We start from the raw sequence: 16748 nt of genomic DNA on the forward strand, positions 1-16748 counted from the left end.
TCAAATCAGGAACTCTTTTAATTCATCAATATCATATTAAGAAGCAGAATTTCCTTCTTAAGCAAAAATAGTTTCTCATTATTTTATGAAAAATCATGCATAGTTTTTACAAAATGATGGAGTTTCAATCATGGCTCATCACATTGCAAATATTTCTGCTTCCAAGAGGCACACAATTCCAATAGCTCTTCCTGAGGAAAACAGCAGGTCTGCTGCTTCCTCCTTAGACAAGAGGGTTACTGGATCTTGCAGCCAGGAGGTTAATGTAGGGAAGAGCACAGTCGTGTGTCTCTGGGACCGCAAATGGTGCTGGAGTCAGGCTTTGCCATGCCTTTAGTGGGAGTATTTGCTAGACAGAGGACTTAGTCACAATCTTCTTCTGAAGTACACAAATTGAGGATTTATTTTTAAATCATACATGTTAGAAACTGTTTGCACAGTCACCATTTAAGCTGCTTGGAAGGACAGTGTTGGGAGGTGATCTGAGAGCACAAGGAACTTCATAGGCAGTATTCCTCACGGAAGGTCACTGATCTTTCTGGTGTTTAACACGACTATTGCCATTGGAAAGCTTCAGTAGTTCAGCAGGAATCAAACCTCCTGTGGTATCATTGTCACACAAAGTACAATAGTCACTACCACTGAAGGACACATCTGCTATCCCCAAGGATTCTTGAAGCATGAGAAAGTCATCCTTTCCATGCTGTGAGTGAGAGGGATAATTCTTTCCAACACTAGGGCTCTCAAGGTTGTCTTTAATTATTTCAGAGATTTTCAGGCCAATGGTATCATCATCATGGCTTGGTGCAAACAATAGTCCTGGCCTCAACTCAATCTCTTCTGCTCTTATGTACCTGCTGGGGACATACTGCTGGCTTGGACCCAAGGTAAATTCAAAGTTCTCTTCTGCAGTAACCAGAACTGTGCTTTCTGTAGGTTTCAATGAGATTTGGGAAATCAGTTCTTGGGTGTTTGGATCAGAAATTCTATCTGCATTCACTTTGCTTGAATTGCTGGCCTCTTCTCTTTCAAGTTGGCTACAAGCCTCGTTTGGTCCAACCCACTCCTAATGAAAACATCAGTAAGGTGGGGTCATTTTGCAGTTATTCCAAAATAACTCTTCTTTCTTTATGGCTTTGGCGCAATAACCCAAATGTTTAGTGTAAATCCAACAGGCTAAGTTAGAGTAATAGGATAAAAAACCTAGCTGCTAATTCCACAAAATTTTACAAGAATTTTTACAAGATTACACCACCAGAATATAATGCAAGCTGCTGGTATTTCTTTGGTTTTGAAAGGGTGCACCTTTTGCATTCAGTCTGAGCTGGGAGTCACTGGAGGAGCTCCACTTCTAAGGAGCAAGAAGCTGGACAGAAGCTCTGGTGGTTAGCTGGAATGTGGAAGCAGGAAACGGTGAAACTATAAACTCTCAGGAAGATCAGAACCATGTAATTCTGCTAGAACGATTAATCCCAGAAAAAAAAAAATCCTCCTGTCATGAACTGAGGGTCATAAGAAAGAAGTGAAATTTATTTCTTACCTTAAAATTCCCATTGTGCAAACTATAGAGTGGCTGAAAGAAAGCAGCTGGCGTGGGAATGCTAAAGCAGGTGAGGCTTTTTGCCCTGAAGTGAGAAAACAACACTTAAAGGGACAGTTTTTCTGTATTTTGTCTCCATGATACTGGTTAGATGAACCCCCCCACACACTTATGTTAGTAAGATTGCACAAGAGGCCCACTCATCATAATTTCTGACTTCTCATGCAACTGCTTGTCTGCCACCTGTGCATGCATTTAATGTTTAAGCTGAAGCACACTCCCGTAAGTTTCTTAGGAATATGCAACAAACTTAATATACTAGTCTATTACTCATTATATGCACTGAGCTGTTTAAGCATTTGTTTATCATCTTACTTGATCTAAACCACTGTTTCTGAAAGTGTTTTAAAGAGTTCTAGTTTCATTACATTTAAACAGAGAAATTCTTGCAGACATCCTTGCCCTTTAATAGAGTCTATCCTGTAAAAATATTTTATTGCATGGACATCATGTATTCTGTTTCTCTAAGAATGATGTGTATATGGAGCATAATAATGTATGTCAAGGCAAAAAAGAAAGCAGTAGTAGGAGATTTACCTATGCTCTGCCAGCGTAAAAAATTGCAGAGGATGGTTGAACCAAGGTTCTAAAACCACCTTTTTCTCTGTACAACATGGTCTCAAATGAATTGGAGTCAGTTTAATTTGCCTATATTGGTATTTTACCTACTGACTCCTGCCAGGAATGTAACAAGTAGCTTAACATTGACATCAGTTTAACCACCTTTATGGATTGCTGTGTACTTGCACTTTTAATTTATCTACATGAAACTTCAAAAATTTCCATGGGCTTAAATTTCTTTAACTCCAAGAGACCATCATCCTTGGGCTGTAGCCGAATTTGGGAGTCCCAAAGGTACTTTGGTCTCCTTAAGGACTGTATAGTGGGTCATTAACTATCACCAGCCAAGGAACGTGGCACGTTCCAATATTGTCAAAAGACCTTTTGGAAATGACTGAGTTTGTGCAGCAGAAACAGGAAGGAAAAGGGGTATAATGAGTCTCGATTTACCCTTTTCAGGCCATAAATATCAAGGGAATATAAGGGAAACTTAATGAAAATCACATACCTTGAGGAAATCTTGCAGCTCCAGAATAAATACAGTAGAGTGCCAAAACTCAGAGGAATTAATAAGAACTGCATAGTTTTGGTATTTAGAATCTTTTCAGAGAATTTTAGGACATCTAGGAAAAGAATCAGCACAAAAATTTTTAATAAAAATTCTGGAAGTCAAGATAGAACCCCAAATAACCAAGCACTACAAATGAAACAGCTTTTCATTTGTAGCTAAAGGCCTTAAGGAAAGTAATTTGGCTATGAATATTTGAATAAAGCTAGTTCTGATTTGAAAAGCTTCATTTTACCATGTACCTTCTTTTTTTTTTTTTTTGGAACATGGACATGAAAAGAAATGAAATAAGATGAAAACAACATTCTTTGTACCTGCTCTTTGAAACAGTGTTGTCTGGCTCCACTCACTCCACTGACTGTGGTATGAATTCTCATTTTCAGAAACTTTGCAGCGAACTCTTGCAGCATAAGCAATGCCACTGCGGAGCTCTGTGGCTTCAATTTCAACCTGTGGCAGTGAACTGGGTAGTGTCTTGTTCAATGCAACCTGCAAAGTATTACAAAGCATTGCTGTTAATGAGACTGGGCAAAAGGATAGTCTTTTAAATACTCTTTTTTTGTTGTTTTTTCCCTTCTCTTTTCTTTTCCAGATTTTCTTTTCTTAGATGCAAGAAGAGGGCCTACATGATGATGGATGACTTCTGCAGGGTTCATGAGGAAGAGTTATTGAACTTCAGTATTGATGTTTTATGTAAAATCTCTCAGCCTTAATATAGGAAACTAGAGAGGCCGGCTTAAGTCACCTGGTGGAGAGCCCTGAGCTGAGTGGCAAGGCCGTTGTACCCAAAGAACAAGGCAGGATCACCATATGCCTCATCCAGTTACCTCCCAGGACATGCTGTACTCCTTATACTGCAACTCATATTGGAGAATTTCAGCGAGGTACCAAGGCACATTCCATACACTCCACCATATCTGGCACTTGCTGGCAGTGGTGTTGCTCTGGATGTCCAAAGGTGGATCAAGTTTTACTGCAAATAGAGGAGGAGTGTTTTTCATGGTATTTGGGACACCACAAAAGAAAATGCATGATATTAGGGTGACTGAAGTCATGGAAGATAAAGCTGGGTCTAAAGAGGGATACTAACACTAGCAGTAGACCAAATTAGCTTACAGGATCGGAACAGCTACAGATCTGATGTAAATTAATGATAACTCATTGAGGCAATCCAATTGCAAATTACCCAGGGCACAAGAAACCATGATGCAGATGAGAAGTATTCTTGAATGGTGCTCCAGAGCCAGCCCTCTCTGAAGTCTGGGAAAAGTCAGGATGGAGAGACTCAGTGACTGCATCCTTACTGGTGCAGTTCACACAGTGCACTCTCTGGGGATGGGCAGTCTTGCTTGTTTTCATTGTTTTCACTTGCTATCTTTGAGACATCCTTTGTTAGACAGCATATCAGACCTATCCTGGAGCTTCTGGGCAGAGCCTGAGCTCACAGCTGCCCTGGTTCATACTTACTGTGTTTGCGGGGATTGTACTCTGGAAAGGTCATGTATGTGTGATTATGTCCAAAAAAGTTTCCTTGGAGAGAGACTCTATAACCATCTGTTTCCAAGATCTGGTTGGCTAAATGAATTGTGCAGTGGTACTGATTCTGTGTGCTCGCTGTGGCAGTCAGTTTGCAGCTGGCGTTGTGGCCCTTTGACCAGAGGCTAGAAGAATAAAAAGGCTGAAAGTTTCTTTTAAGTCATACAATTAAGTGCTTTTCAGTTTATGGATGTGTGGCAGCTTAGCACACCACAACACTCTGGAAGACCATGAACCTATTTAGTGCAGACAGCAAGCAAACCAGCAATCCAAAAGCTGGCGGGATGGCAGGGCTGGATAGGGAGGAAGGAGGCACCTTCATAACCTTCATAACCTTACTGCTGAGAGCACTAGATCTCACACAAGTTGTACACAGCACCCAATAGCTGTTCCCTGCTCCCTCTGAGAGGGCTGCTGTCACTGCAGGAAAGCAGGTGGGTAGGGGGGAAGGAGTAGATGGACAGTTGGTTACAAGTGCATAGCACGGAGGTAACAATAAGCTGTACATTGAGTCCTCTTTCACTACAAACAAACCAGTACTGACAGCAAAACGTGTTGGAAGTTGGTTTGTCTTTGTGTGGTTTAGCCATTTATTGGTAATTTTTTCACATTGCATGTGATCCCACAAGAAACTGGAAGAGCAGTTTATCAGCTTGCCCATCTTTCTGTATTAATAAGAGTATTATTAATAAGAGTATAAAATCCAGTGTTAATAAGAGTTAGGCTATTTTTTACTCAACTGTAGCAGAATGTGAGGCATCTAATGTCAGAGTGGCTTACCCTCATGTAGTAGTTACTGGTGGTCAAGACAATGTTACTACATAACCTAAACATATTCATCTTAAATTATCCTATTAGTTAGCAAACTATTTATCCGGTTTCTTCTATTAGAAGAAAAACTATTCAGGTAATATTCTAAATCTCTTATTAAAGCTTATAACTCAGTGGACTTGTATTTATATATTTACTAACATAGATTAAACCATTAAGTGTTTAATTTCTAGGCAAAAAGGAAAGAAATTATTAGAAGTTGGTTAGGCAGCTTTATGTAGGATGGGCTCTGGAAGTTCCCAGGTCATGGGGACCAGAGGCTGGAAGGGAAGGTTCTCTGCGCTGAGATGCCTGCCAGAAGGGTTCTCTGAACAGATGGAGAGCCCATAGCTGACAGATCATGCAGCCATATGTGGTGGACCTTTGCAGCAGCCCCTGAGGCTGCAGGACCACAAAAGAGAGCAGCTTCTGAGGCAGCCCACGTCTGGAATGATGGGGTGGCAGAACTAGCTGTGCCACAGGTCTGCTGTGGAGGGAGCAAAGCCCACAGCTGGGCCCCATCTCTGCTTCTCAGTGCTGTCCTGCCCATGCAGGGCTGGGGCTGCCACAGACAGCTCTTGGTGTCTTACTTCGTGAAATGCAGGTGGAAAGGTCCATCACCCACGGGCTTCTCCGTTACCCACATGCAGCTCACAGTAGTCACGTAGTTATTCAGGCAGCTCAGGCTGCCAGAGAGCTCTGCAGAGAAAGGAGACCAGAACTGGATTCATGTATCACTGGATGATGCCCGGCTCAGTACATCAAATAAATGCATTACTTGCTGCTACTTCCTTTGCTGACACTGCATCTAATCTTCCTCATCATGTTGTTATTCTGTTGTAACACACTTCACTCCATGAGATGAATGTGAGATCTTAGAGCAGGGACCTTGGGCAGTGGCTACACTTTTTCTGGTGCCCAGCTTTTACAGTATGTGCTTAGTCCCCTAAGCCTGGCATTGCCAGCCAGCTGTACTGGTTCCTGGGACCTGGGAAAGGGCAGTCACAAGATCTTGTATTGCATACTGAAGGGTCTGTGAATGGAAAATTAGCACAGGCGTGTACCTGTCTTTGTACAGTGGACCTATTCCAGATCTCCTCTTACCTCTCCTTCTTCCTCCACCAAAGACCAGTGCAGCAGCAATGCACAGCTGGAGGCCCAACTGCCACACAACTCCTCCCATTCCAGATAGTATCTAAAACAGAATCATTGTTAAGAGCAGTTCTGTCAGTATTTCTACCAGCAGATTGAAGATTGGTTCTGGTTTGGCCAAATTTAGAAATATACCCTCTGAGAGAAGGCACAATCACCCCTCCCCCACCAGGTTCGGGAAAAAAAAAATTTTCCTCAAAGGAAAGTGAAGAAGATAAAACTATTTATTTAACAAACACACGGGAAAGGAAAATAATGTTAAATGGTAAAATCTTTCGCTGTAGAGGAAAAACCTGGGAAAGCGTTAGAGTCCTCCCTTTGGTCTCCTCGGAGCTGGGGCTTGGGCCAGGGCCAGGCCCTCTGTGCCCGGTGGAAAGTCCTCCTGATGTGCTCTGATGTTAAAGCAATCAAGCAGTCCAGTAGAAAAGGGAGAAAATCCGAAATTCCGGAGAAGGAAAAATTCAATTCTCAGTCTCTCTCCGGAGAACAAAGCAGCTGAACCACTGGCCAAAAAAACTGTCCTGGGCGCAGCCAGCCGGGTGCTTCCTCCCTCCCCTGCCGCAGCTGGGAAACCGATTGCTATCTGTGTGTGACCTTGAACAAACTGCAAACTGCTTTGAAAAAGTTTTGCTCAGTTTTTTCCTTCCCCCCTCAGGCTCAGTTTAGAGGCATAGAAAGGCACAGGAATTAATTTCTGGGCACGGGCAGCAATATGGGATACACATCGTAAGGTCACCCCAAGACAAAGCATTAGCTGCAGTCTTCTGCCAGCCTGACAAAAGCTGATCTTGAATCTGTCAGAGAGGGCAACAACTCAGCTGTATCATTTCTTCTATAGGAACTGTTCTTCTTATGGCAGTAAATAGTACTTTGCACTAAAGCACCAGCTGCCTGAAAGGAAATCTACAATTCCTGCAATTTGATTGAGGGTGGGAGAAGGTGTGGGTCCTTCTTTCCTTCTTCCTGCATTTTTGTCATCTGGTTCATGACAATTTAAGAGCAGCAGAGAGCCACAGTGGGTTGGAACCAATGTTCATGCTTCCCCAAATCCTGTTTCTGACCATAGTCAAAACCAGATACTTGGAGAGAATCATAGCAATAGAGCATGTTTGTCTCTGAGCATTCTAATCCTGAAGGGTTATGTAAGGATGATTGAAGTGTATCTTCTGCAATATGGAACACTATATTTCTACAAGGTTATGCTGGGCTCACTCTCTTTCTTTTTAACAAAAAATTCCATTCTCTGAATTGTCTCCTGATGAAGTTTTAATTTAAAATTATACTTTTTCACTAAAAGTTTCTGATTTGATGATTTTATGGCACTTAATATGAAGAATACACTTAATATGAAGAATATGGACCTGATCTATTCAGCAATATGTGGTGTTTCAAAAAGGTGTTTCCAGTTTGCATTATTTGCTGTTACCTGAACAGAGCAAATGAGCCCAGCACCACTGCAAGGAGAGTGCTGCTCCAAGGAGCCTGAAACCCAGAAAACTTGGAGTGAGTTTGTAGACAGAGACCACTAATCAGTATAAACAAAAACAGTTTCTTGAAAAATTAAAAAAAAATTGAAGGAACAATGTTTGCACAGACACTGAACTGAGCTTTACAGCTGGGGTAGCAAGAGGGTGGGGTAATGTTCTGTCTCAAAAGAGCCTGAGTTAGTTATTATCAGAAAAAAAAAGAAAAAAGAAAAAAATACCAAACAAAACTTGCCAGAGATTATGATCTCTCTTTCAGAAGAACTTGGGGAAAAGGGGAAGAGTGTCAGCATAGGAGAAACAATAAGTACAGCATTAGCACAGGACCAAGCGGATATAGCCTGGCTATAGAATAAGATTGTGACTTCTAACCAACAAAGAGTCTGAAGAAGTCTTGAATAGAAGTGAGCAAGAAAAAGCCTATGCTTAGCAAGGACTGTAATGTAATCATTAGGATTAATAATAATCGTTAGGATTGTTTTACTGAAGAGATTAAATTATCTGATCCATGACCAAGAATATCCTTCCAGTCATGAATTTCACAAAGCTAGACAGCAGCATCCACGTATAACTTCTTGCATGTGATTATGCCTGCCTATAGTGTCCCTTGTCTGAATTAAATTGTAAAATAATTACGATGTTTCAGGAACTGATCAAGAGAAAAGGAGTATTTCTGGCTTTTACTTCACCACCTCTTCATTTACGGGTTTTTCATAAATATCCTGTTTTGCTGCAGACTTTCTTCAGAGTGGGGGTTGTCGAGAGGAAGCGTCACCATTAGCTGATTTTAGCTGAGGGAGGCTGGGAGGCATGAAGCCTCTCCTGCTTATCATTCTAATCAGGTTTGCTTATGATCCCTGTGATAAATACAGTAATACTGACTAAATATGAAATAGAGAGAGCTGCATTAAGTAGAATTATACATATGCTTACAAGAACTTGTTCAGGCACACAAACAAACAAACTGAGGTCAAGATAAGTAAACCAGGACAGAACGTTTCCAGGTAATTGCTACTAATTTGATAAACCCCTCCACACACCACCCCCCCCCCCCGTAGTTCTTTGTTCAGTTCTGCAATGTTTGAAATGTGGCAGATATTTCTGGCTCTCTAGCTCACCTGGAAACAAATACAACATGTTTAAATGCAAATTTTTGTGTTAGAAGCCATAAATGTTAGTCATAAGTAGGCCATGTAACACTGAATTCTGAAAGACTTATCAAAAAATAACTTCAGGAAATAGCACATAACCAGCTGAGTGAGATTCTGCAGCACATTAATGCAATTAGAGGAGCTAACATACAGACTGTGGATATATATTAATTAAAAGAAAAGTTATTGCAGCTACACGTAGCATTTTTAACACCATTAATTAGTTTCTTCTGTTGGAATCAACACTTTAAAAAAAAAATTGCTGTCAATATGAAAATGGTTCTGAAAAGGGCTATAAGAACAATATAGTCCTGGAGAACTTTACTCAGAAATCAACAATTAAAGACCAAGTGAATCTCTTTAACTTAAGCGAAGGAAAGGCTAAGTAGTCATTTCACACCAGCCATAAGTATCTTACATGAGAAGATCATTTCAGGTAGGAGAAAAATATTTTCTTTTCTTTTTTTCTTTTTTAAATCTACAAGAGAGAAATGGAAAGAATCCAGTAGCTGGACACTGAAGGTAGATACAATTAGGCAGAAACAAGTGAAGAATTTGTACAAAAGGGATCTATCTTTATTGCTGAAACCTCTTGCCTAAACATATGCAAGACCTGTAGTCTATAGATCTTGGTTAGGTATCTTAAAAAGAATAAAAAATCCTATTAGCTCAGATGGAAGTCCAGTTCTAGCAGCACAGCTGATGCTAGCAGATGCTAGCAGTGGAAGACAAATCAACTTCTTAGTCAGATGTCTTGGGGACCAGACTGCTTGCTGCTTTCTTGTGTTCTAATGTCCAGTTTCTGCAACACTGCAAAGTTGTGGGTGAAGGCAGAAAAGCCGTAGTGTCAAGAAGGGAGAACCACCTTCGCTCTGCAGGGGAGAGACAAAATGTCTGAGATGATGCCCTGAAATGATACACCAGGTATGTTGCCAGCAATCGATTGGCACCAGGAGGTGGTAGTGACCTTGATTTCCAAGGTGGTCTCAAGCTGGTTGCAATGGTGGTTCCATCCTTTCTGTATGTTTCTGCCTGTTTTCTTCTCGAGGAAATGAGCTGTGCCTTTCCCCTCCCCTCCTGTGGTTCCTGCCTCCACTTCCCAAAAGCAATTTTAAGTAATTTTAGCCAGAATTTGTACAACACATTTTCCAAATGCTCTCAACTGCTTATTAATAGAAAGACAGATGATTGACTGTTATTGCTAAACCTGTTAACTTCCCAATTTGGGGTCCAGTTGAACACATAATAAAAAAACATTTTCCTGTAAGAATTTGTAAGGTAAAATAAATTATTTGATGGATACCACTGAGAGGGGAAGTAGTACAAGCAGTTGACAACACAGTGTCAGCATGTGGGTAGCCCAGATATAATCTAGGTTTTAGAAACTCTGTAAAGCAGACCTTTACAGGGAGACTTGAAGAATGAGGTTGATGTAGCCCAAGAGAATTGTAAGCAGTGCCTTCAATGTGTAAGCAGTAGCATGGAGGATGATTAGGAGAAGTAGATTTAATGATCTAGTGGGAGGTGGGAGCTGACATCATAGAGTTAACTTCCAGATGGGGAAGTGAGAGATGACAAGAGGACAAGAAGAGTCTGTCAGTGACTTTAAAAGTGGGGACAAGAAACTTGTGCTTGATGAGATAGAGAAAGAGAGATAGAAGAATTGTACAGATAAATGTAATGGGCTCAAAGGGATGAACACAAAAAAGATCTTTGTGTCTCTGACTTTTGGATGACTACAAGTAAGATCAGGTTTACAAAGGCCTGATAAAACATGAAGTATCATATAAGAGCATGAGCAAGGATTTCACGTGGAGATGTATGCATAAGATTCTTCAACATGCTTGGGTATCCTTTGATACATGTGATATTATGTGCCAGACCACAGCAGCCAGCCAGGAGTCATATGTTTTATTCCTCTTCTGACATCAACTTTTATATAAAGTATATTTCTTAATCTGTGTAATTTTTTCTTGTTGCAGCTCATTCACATGGTTTTTTACGCTCACCTAAATCTTAGAGGAAGTCAGAAGCTTCAGGCTCTGATTTGGCAGTGGCTCTGGACTCTTTCAAAATGTATTTTGTTCATTCTCACTCCCAGAGCAAGATACTGATGTTAACAAGACACTCGACATGATCTAGCAATGCATGCTTGCAGCCCAGAAAGCCCGTCATATCCTGGACTTCATCAAAAGCAGCATGACCAGCACGTTAAGGGAGGGGATTCTACCTCTCTACTCTGCGCTTGTGAGACCCCCACTTGCAGTACTGTGTCCAGTTCTGGGGTCTTCAACATAAGAAAGACATGGAGTTGCTAGAGCAAGTCTGGAGGAAGCCACAAAAATGATCAGAGAACTGGAGCCCCTCTGCTATGGAAATAGGATGAGAGAGCTGGGCTTGGTCAGCTTGGAGAAGAGAAGGCTCCAGGGAGAATTTAGAGCCCCTTCCAGTACATAAAAGAGGTATAAGAAAGCTGGAGATGGACATGTAGTCATGGGGCAAGGGGGAATGGCTTCCAACAAGCAGAGGGCAGGGTTACATGGGGTACTGGGCAGAAATTTTTCCCTGTGAGGTCAATGAGACACTAGAACAGGCTGTCCAGAAAAGACATCCCTACCCCATCCCTGGAGGTCTTCCAGGCCAGCTTGGATGGGGCTTGGAGCAACCTGGTCTAGCGGAAGGTGTTGAGGTCCATGGCAGAGGGTTTGAAGATCCCTTCTAACCAAAGCCATTCCAGGATTCTATGATACAACAAGTGGTGCACAGTGGGAGCAGACACAGCAGACCTGGACCCTTGAATGCTCAGTTTCTGTTCCTTACATCTTAGCAACTAGTTATAAATGACCTGCTCTCCCTTGGCCATAATCCCTTCCTTTGCGTACATCTCTTCCCCAGGCAGCACCAACAGGCACTACAGAAGGCAGGACACTGGCACCTAAAAAAGTAAAACAGTGACAGGCAATAGCATGTCTGTACCAACATTCATGTACCCCTTCATCCATTAAGATTAACCAAAGTGCAGAGTCTCCAGAGCAATCTGTTGTGCTACTACATGTAATTGGAGGGATACCCATTGTAAACAATCATCGCTGCCTGTAAGAAAAGATTTTTGTAGGTCCTTTAAGAAAAATTAGTGATACATTATCTACCTTCTGAATATGTAGGCCTCTAAGCACGTCTGACAGAAGCACATCAAATGCGCGTAACAGGCTCACATGAGACTTATCCCGGGGAATAAGGAAAAAGTAGTTGGATTTTCTTATCTGCATAGATTATGAGAGAGAAGCCCATATAACCAGCCGTTTTCTCTCTTCATCTTTGGACAGCCATTTTCCCAACAATTTGATGCCCACAAACAGCCATGTACTTCTAGATTTGATATACTTGGATCCCAGGAAAAAAGCTGCTACAAAGGATGACTTCAATAAAGCAATATTCATACACACACATATATACACACACATTTTAAAAGTTTGTTTATGTCTGCAAAGTCCCAAACACTGACTACTTTGGCTGGATTCCTTTACATTCATCTCTTGCAATCAGAGGGAGCACCTTGTTCAAGATGGTCCTTCTTTCAAGCGCAATCCATCAGAATTAATGCAATAGTGTTACTTTGTGCTCAGCAAACTATCAGAACAAAAGTGCAAAGACACTTCTGGTCATTCTTTTGTTCTAGGTTCCTAGTTCGAGAAACAATATAGAATTCCACATTTACATAAAGAAAATATTTTTCAATATTTTAGCTCAGTAGATGTCCCCTAACATTACATACTGGAATGCATAGAACAGAAATATGTTAAACTGTCTTACCGGCTCAAAAGAAATGTCGCTTTTCACACTGCTTCTGTCCCTTGATAGTGTGGTTTGATGATCAGGCAGTAGCAGCAGTGGCATAATAAAGCAGAGCTTACTGCGCCTGATTTTAAAGATAATCTCAAGAACCAATGAAAAACTACTCCGATTATCAGATTGAGTTAAAGTAACTATATATGTAATTTCTCATTAATCATGGAGAAACAGGAATTTCTCCTAAAGGGTTAACATTTAAAAGGCCAAGTAATTTGCCGAATAGAAAAGTATCTGCTTGCAACTTTTATATAAATAGGCCAACAAAAGAGCTTTCTAAGCGACTTAAAGTAATTTCCTAGTGCTGTCTGAATGTGGGGCAAAACTGCTTCCACCCAAGACCTGTGCCCAGCTGTGCTCAGAGCCCTGCAGCACCCCTGAGCTGCCCTATCCTGTACTTCTTCCACAGCCAATTACTGCACTGTGCTCAAAGGGCAGCTCTGGAAGCAAAGGCAAACAAGCATTGCAGTGCTTCCTTGTCCTGGTCCTAGAGTTCCTATAAGGAACAGATTTTCCCATGCCCAGCTGCAATGATGCAATGGCAGTGTTACAGCCAGAAGGCATCAAGTCAGTCCTGTACATGAGTCTAGTGCCAGAGAACAGAGAGAAGCAGTCGAAGACCAGGCTGAATAACAGTGTCAATATCAGCTTCTGGGGCCAAGAGACAGGGAGACAAGGGCCATGCAGAAATGTAGATGGACATTTCCAAATTGGTACGTCAGAACAGATGGTGGTGCTTCTCCCAGTACCTGCTTTTTGACCCTATCATTCCTGGGGGGAAAAAAACTTCCAAATTAGAATGCTAGTTCAGGGACATTTGCAGTTTGCTCATAAGAGGCACTGAAAACCCCCCACCTCAAACCCCTCCACAAACACAGTGACAACTCACTGACCAAAAGCTTAATTGTTACAGCTTGCTTCAAAGGGAACAACTTCCCTTACTTTAATATCCTTGTGCCGCACACTTGTTCGTGAAGTCTGCCTCCTAGGGTAAACAGAGATAACTTCCAGCTGAACATAACAGCAAACCACCACTTCTATCAGATGTACAGCCAGAGTGTGTTCCAATAACAGAAACAGCTCCTTCAGCAGTTCTGGGGCCATCAATACAAACGGAAACAAAGAGCACACAGAACTGAGATATAAAGGGCCCCAGAAAAACAAGCGAGTTTCTCCCTTAAGCAGCGTGGGCTCAGTTAGCACAGTGTAGTTTCTGAAGTCAAAAGAGCTGTGAGATGAAGCTGCAGAAGTTTGTGTTGAGACCATCAGAAATGCTTCTGCCCAGTACACATTTGCATCAACATGATCATCATGCAAGCAGCCCTTGTAGGACAGTGTGGGGCAGTCAGCTCATCAGGGCAGTGGAGTTGGCAGCAGAGGATCGCCCCTTGTGGAGGGCCTGTGAGGGACCAGTAGAGCAGCAGGGAAGATGCATCAGCACAGGAAGACAACACCTCCCATGGCTTAATCACAGCAGATGACAAGAAAAATGGAAGATAAGGAGGGAAGACCAAAGAAGCTAATATATCTTAGAGCAGTACCCAGGAAACTGCTGGGCAAGGGATGTATTGAGGGAGTAATAACAACATGGGCAAAACTAAGTCATGTAGGTCCAAAATCAACATAGCAGATACCATGGCGTATCTGAACAATCAAACCAGAGGATGTGGATGCAATGCAGTACTGTCCCAGCACTCACCTATGAAAGAAATACCTTCTCTTTACTACAGTGCTCTCTTCTGTTTAGGGAGCTGTGGGGTTGCCTATAGTCTCAGGTAAGAGGAGGAGGTGAGGGAAGAGAGTTTATTGGTATCATAGGAACAACAGATTACTACTACACTGGAAACATGCATTGTTCACCACAAAGGTTCTCTCAAGATACGACCTTCTGGACCAAGCAGCCTATGGGTTAGTAGCACCATGCCTATGCAAGATGAAGGTCTTCACATTCAATTTCAGTATTACAGTGACTTTTTAAGACAATTATCCTGAACAAATCAGAGATACAGAGATGTCAGAGAAAAACAGATTCACTGTTACAGTGCAGTTTCATATCTGGCTTTATTAGCTAGCAGAAATTGCTCAAAATTCGTGTTACTGACCTGTTAACTGCAGCAGAGCAAGTCCAAGGCAGAAGTAGCAGGCATATCTAGGTAGGACAACATTTCAGTAATTTTGGCATAACTCTAAAAGCAGCTAAATTAATATGCTTGAAAAGTGCAGGGAGAGAATCTGACTCAATAGAAAAGCCTAATAGCAAGAGTTTGTTTAGAATTTTTTATGTTTTGAAGACTTTTCATTTGCAGACTCCACCTGGAAAGGCAAAGTCCTTCTGAAACCTGAGTTGTGCTTGGTCTCCAGCACACACACTTCTGTGGTGATTACATAAAAATTGGTTTTGATCCCCATGGACATGTGTGGAATCCTCTGTAATTAACAAACTACTACAGCTGAGTTTAAAGAGCCTAAGACAGTAGAAGGAAAAGGAACATCACATGTTGCTTGGAAAGGGTAGGGGAACTTTAATGTAGCAAACATGCTTGCCATGGGTTATGTTTCTAAGGTTCTGTGCACAGCCAAACTCTCAAGTCATGTGAGAATACCAGGGAAAATAACCTAAAGTTCTGTACTCTTTATAAGGTTACTGCAAAAAATTTTGCACATCTACATAAGCCAAAGAATAATTTTCAAGGTACAGTTGGGTTTTTTTTCTGACATTATAAAGGAGGGTTGATCTATGATTCTAAAATCCCCAAACCCCAGCAAAACCCAGGAACAATCAATCACAACAAATTTGAGACATTAATAGGATAAGTGGCAATAGAAATAGGCATATTTCTGTGGACTTAACAGGTTTCAGTTTGTGCAATAGAGATTACACAAAGTAAACTTTGTTTCTCTTCTGAATTTTGCTAACACTTTGCTCCTGGCACACTATGGAAAAGGCCCCACACTCCTCCAGGCAACATCAAAGGCCTTAGTTTGTCTCTGTCCCACTGACAGGGCTGTCAGAGCGACAGGAGACCCACTGCTTGACGTAGCTCCGCGGAAAGTCTTGTCCCTCCTGCTCAAGAGGGATGGGACCACAAATGGTCTGACTGTTTTGCCCAAATTCACAGTCAACTGGACTTCCACAGTCTGAGTCCACAAAGCCACTGTCAATAGTGTCCAAATCTACACAGATCAAAGGGTAACTATCACCAGGCCTTGTATTGTGAGGGAAGAAGTCATAGGAGCCTTCACTGTAAGAAACACTTTCACCATCAGGAGAAGGTAGAGAACCTGAATTTTCCAAATCCCACTGATGAGGCTGCAAGCAAAGGGCTTCTAGGATGCTCCCCACCCCTCCTTCCACTCCCCTTTCTCCTTGTTGGTTGACTGGGACACTTGTGCTCCTCAGGTGGTCTGTGGACACAGAGCCTGAAGCAAGTATTTTGTCCTGTGTGCTCAGATCGGCCAAATGCAAGTCACTGGATATCCTTCTGTCTTCCTCATCAATGTTAACCTTGGGGTAAGCAGGTTCTCCAGCACTATCATCTTCCTTGTTGGTATGCTCATGTTCCCTGTACACATGGTTACAGCTGCACTGGCAGTTACAAGATGTAAATTCATCAGCCACAGTCACTGTATCAATTGACAAGTGCCCATATGACTGGTCCTCAGTCCCACCACTACTGTTTACACTACACCACAGGGACTGGCTATCTTGACCTGGGACAGTCAGGCAAGACACAGAGGGCTTGCAAGGCAGATTCTTTCTCAGCTCATGCAACTCTTCCTGTGGGGTGCTGTTGGAAGGATGCATCGTGTAAACTTCTAGGACTTCTGGAAGGACTATTCCCCATTCAAAGAAATCAAAGGTCATTTTCATATGGGATGCACCAACCCACTTCTGCAGAAAAGGACACACAGGGAGAGAGAGGTTAGCATCACTAGGTTTTAAGTTCCACAGAAATAACCAGAGTTCTTAGGCTTTTAGAGGCAAAATCAAACTCTACAGTCACTGACTCCTCCAATATAACAGTGTAGGAGATACT

At 42.0% G+C, this 16748-nt stretch overlaps 2 protein-coding genes across 11 annotated transcripts in view; both read right to left on the reverse strand.

Moving 5' to 3' along the window:
* On the reverse strand, window positions 1-14902 carry LOC104684906 (interleukin-9 receptor-like). 4 transcript variants are annotated; one of them, XM_019281520.2, is made up of 10 exons: window positions 14814-14892; window positions 7654-7709; window positions 6180-6270; window positions 5666-5774; window positions 4197-4390; window positions 3557-3702; window positions 3044-3218; window positions 2670-2784; window positions 1541-1625; window positions 1-1066 (listed from the first exon to the last, which is right to left on the reverse strand). In XM_019281520.2, exons 3-10 carry the CDS (start codon window positions 6256-6258, stop codon window positions 527-529), a joined length of 1443 nt encoding a protein of 480 aa, XP_019137065.2. In that variant the 5' UTR covers window positions 6259-6270; window positions 7654-7709; window positions 14814-14892; the 3' UTR covers window positions 1-526. The 4 variants fall into 4 exon arrangements, with proteins under 4 accessions (XP_019137065.2, XP_019137067.2, XP_039416200.1 ...); XM_019281522.2 differs by lacking the exon at window positions 7654-7709 and having other exon boundaries at window positions 14814-14902; XM_039560266.1 differs by lacking the exon at window positions 14814-14892 and having other exon boundaries at window positions 7654-8738.
* Window positions 14754-16748, reverse strand: part of IL21R (interleukin 21 receptor) — an 18277-nt gene continuing 16282 nt past the window's right edge. For all 7 annotated transcript variants that reach the window (XM_019281514.2, XM_019281513.2, XM_019281515.2 and 4 more), the window contains one exon: window positions 14754-16603. In XM_019281514.2, coding sequence (XP_019137059.1) covers window positions 15689-16603 — 915 coding nt within the window. In that variant the 3' untranslated portion in view covers window positions 14754-15688. The remainder of the gene's footprint in view (window positions 16604-16748) is intronic.

This window comes from Corvus cornix, chromosome 14 (assembly GCF_000738735.6).
Source record: "Corvus cornix cornix isolate S_Up_H32 chromosome 14, ASM73873v5, whole genome shotgun sequence".
Classification (NCBI taxonomy): Eukaryota; Metazoa; Chordata; class Aves; order Passeriformes; family Corvidae; genus Corvus; species Corvus cornix.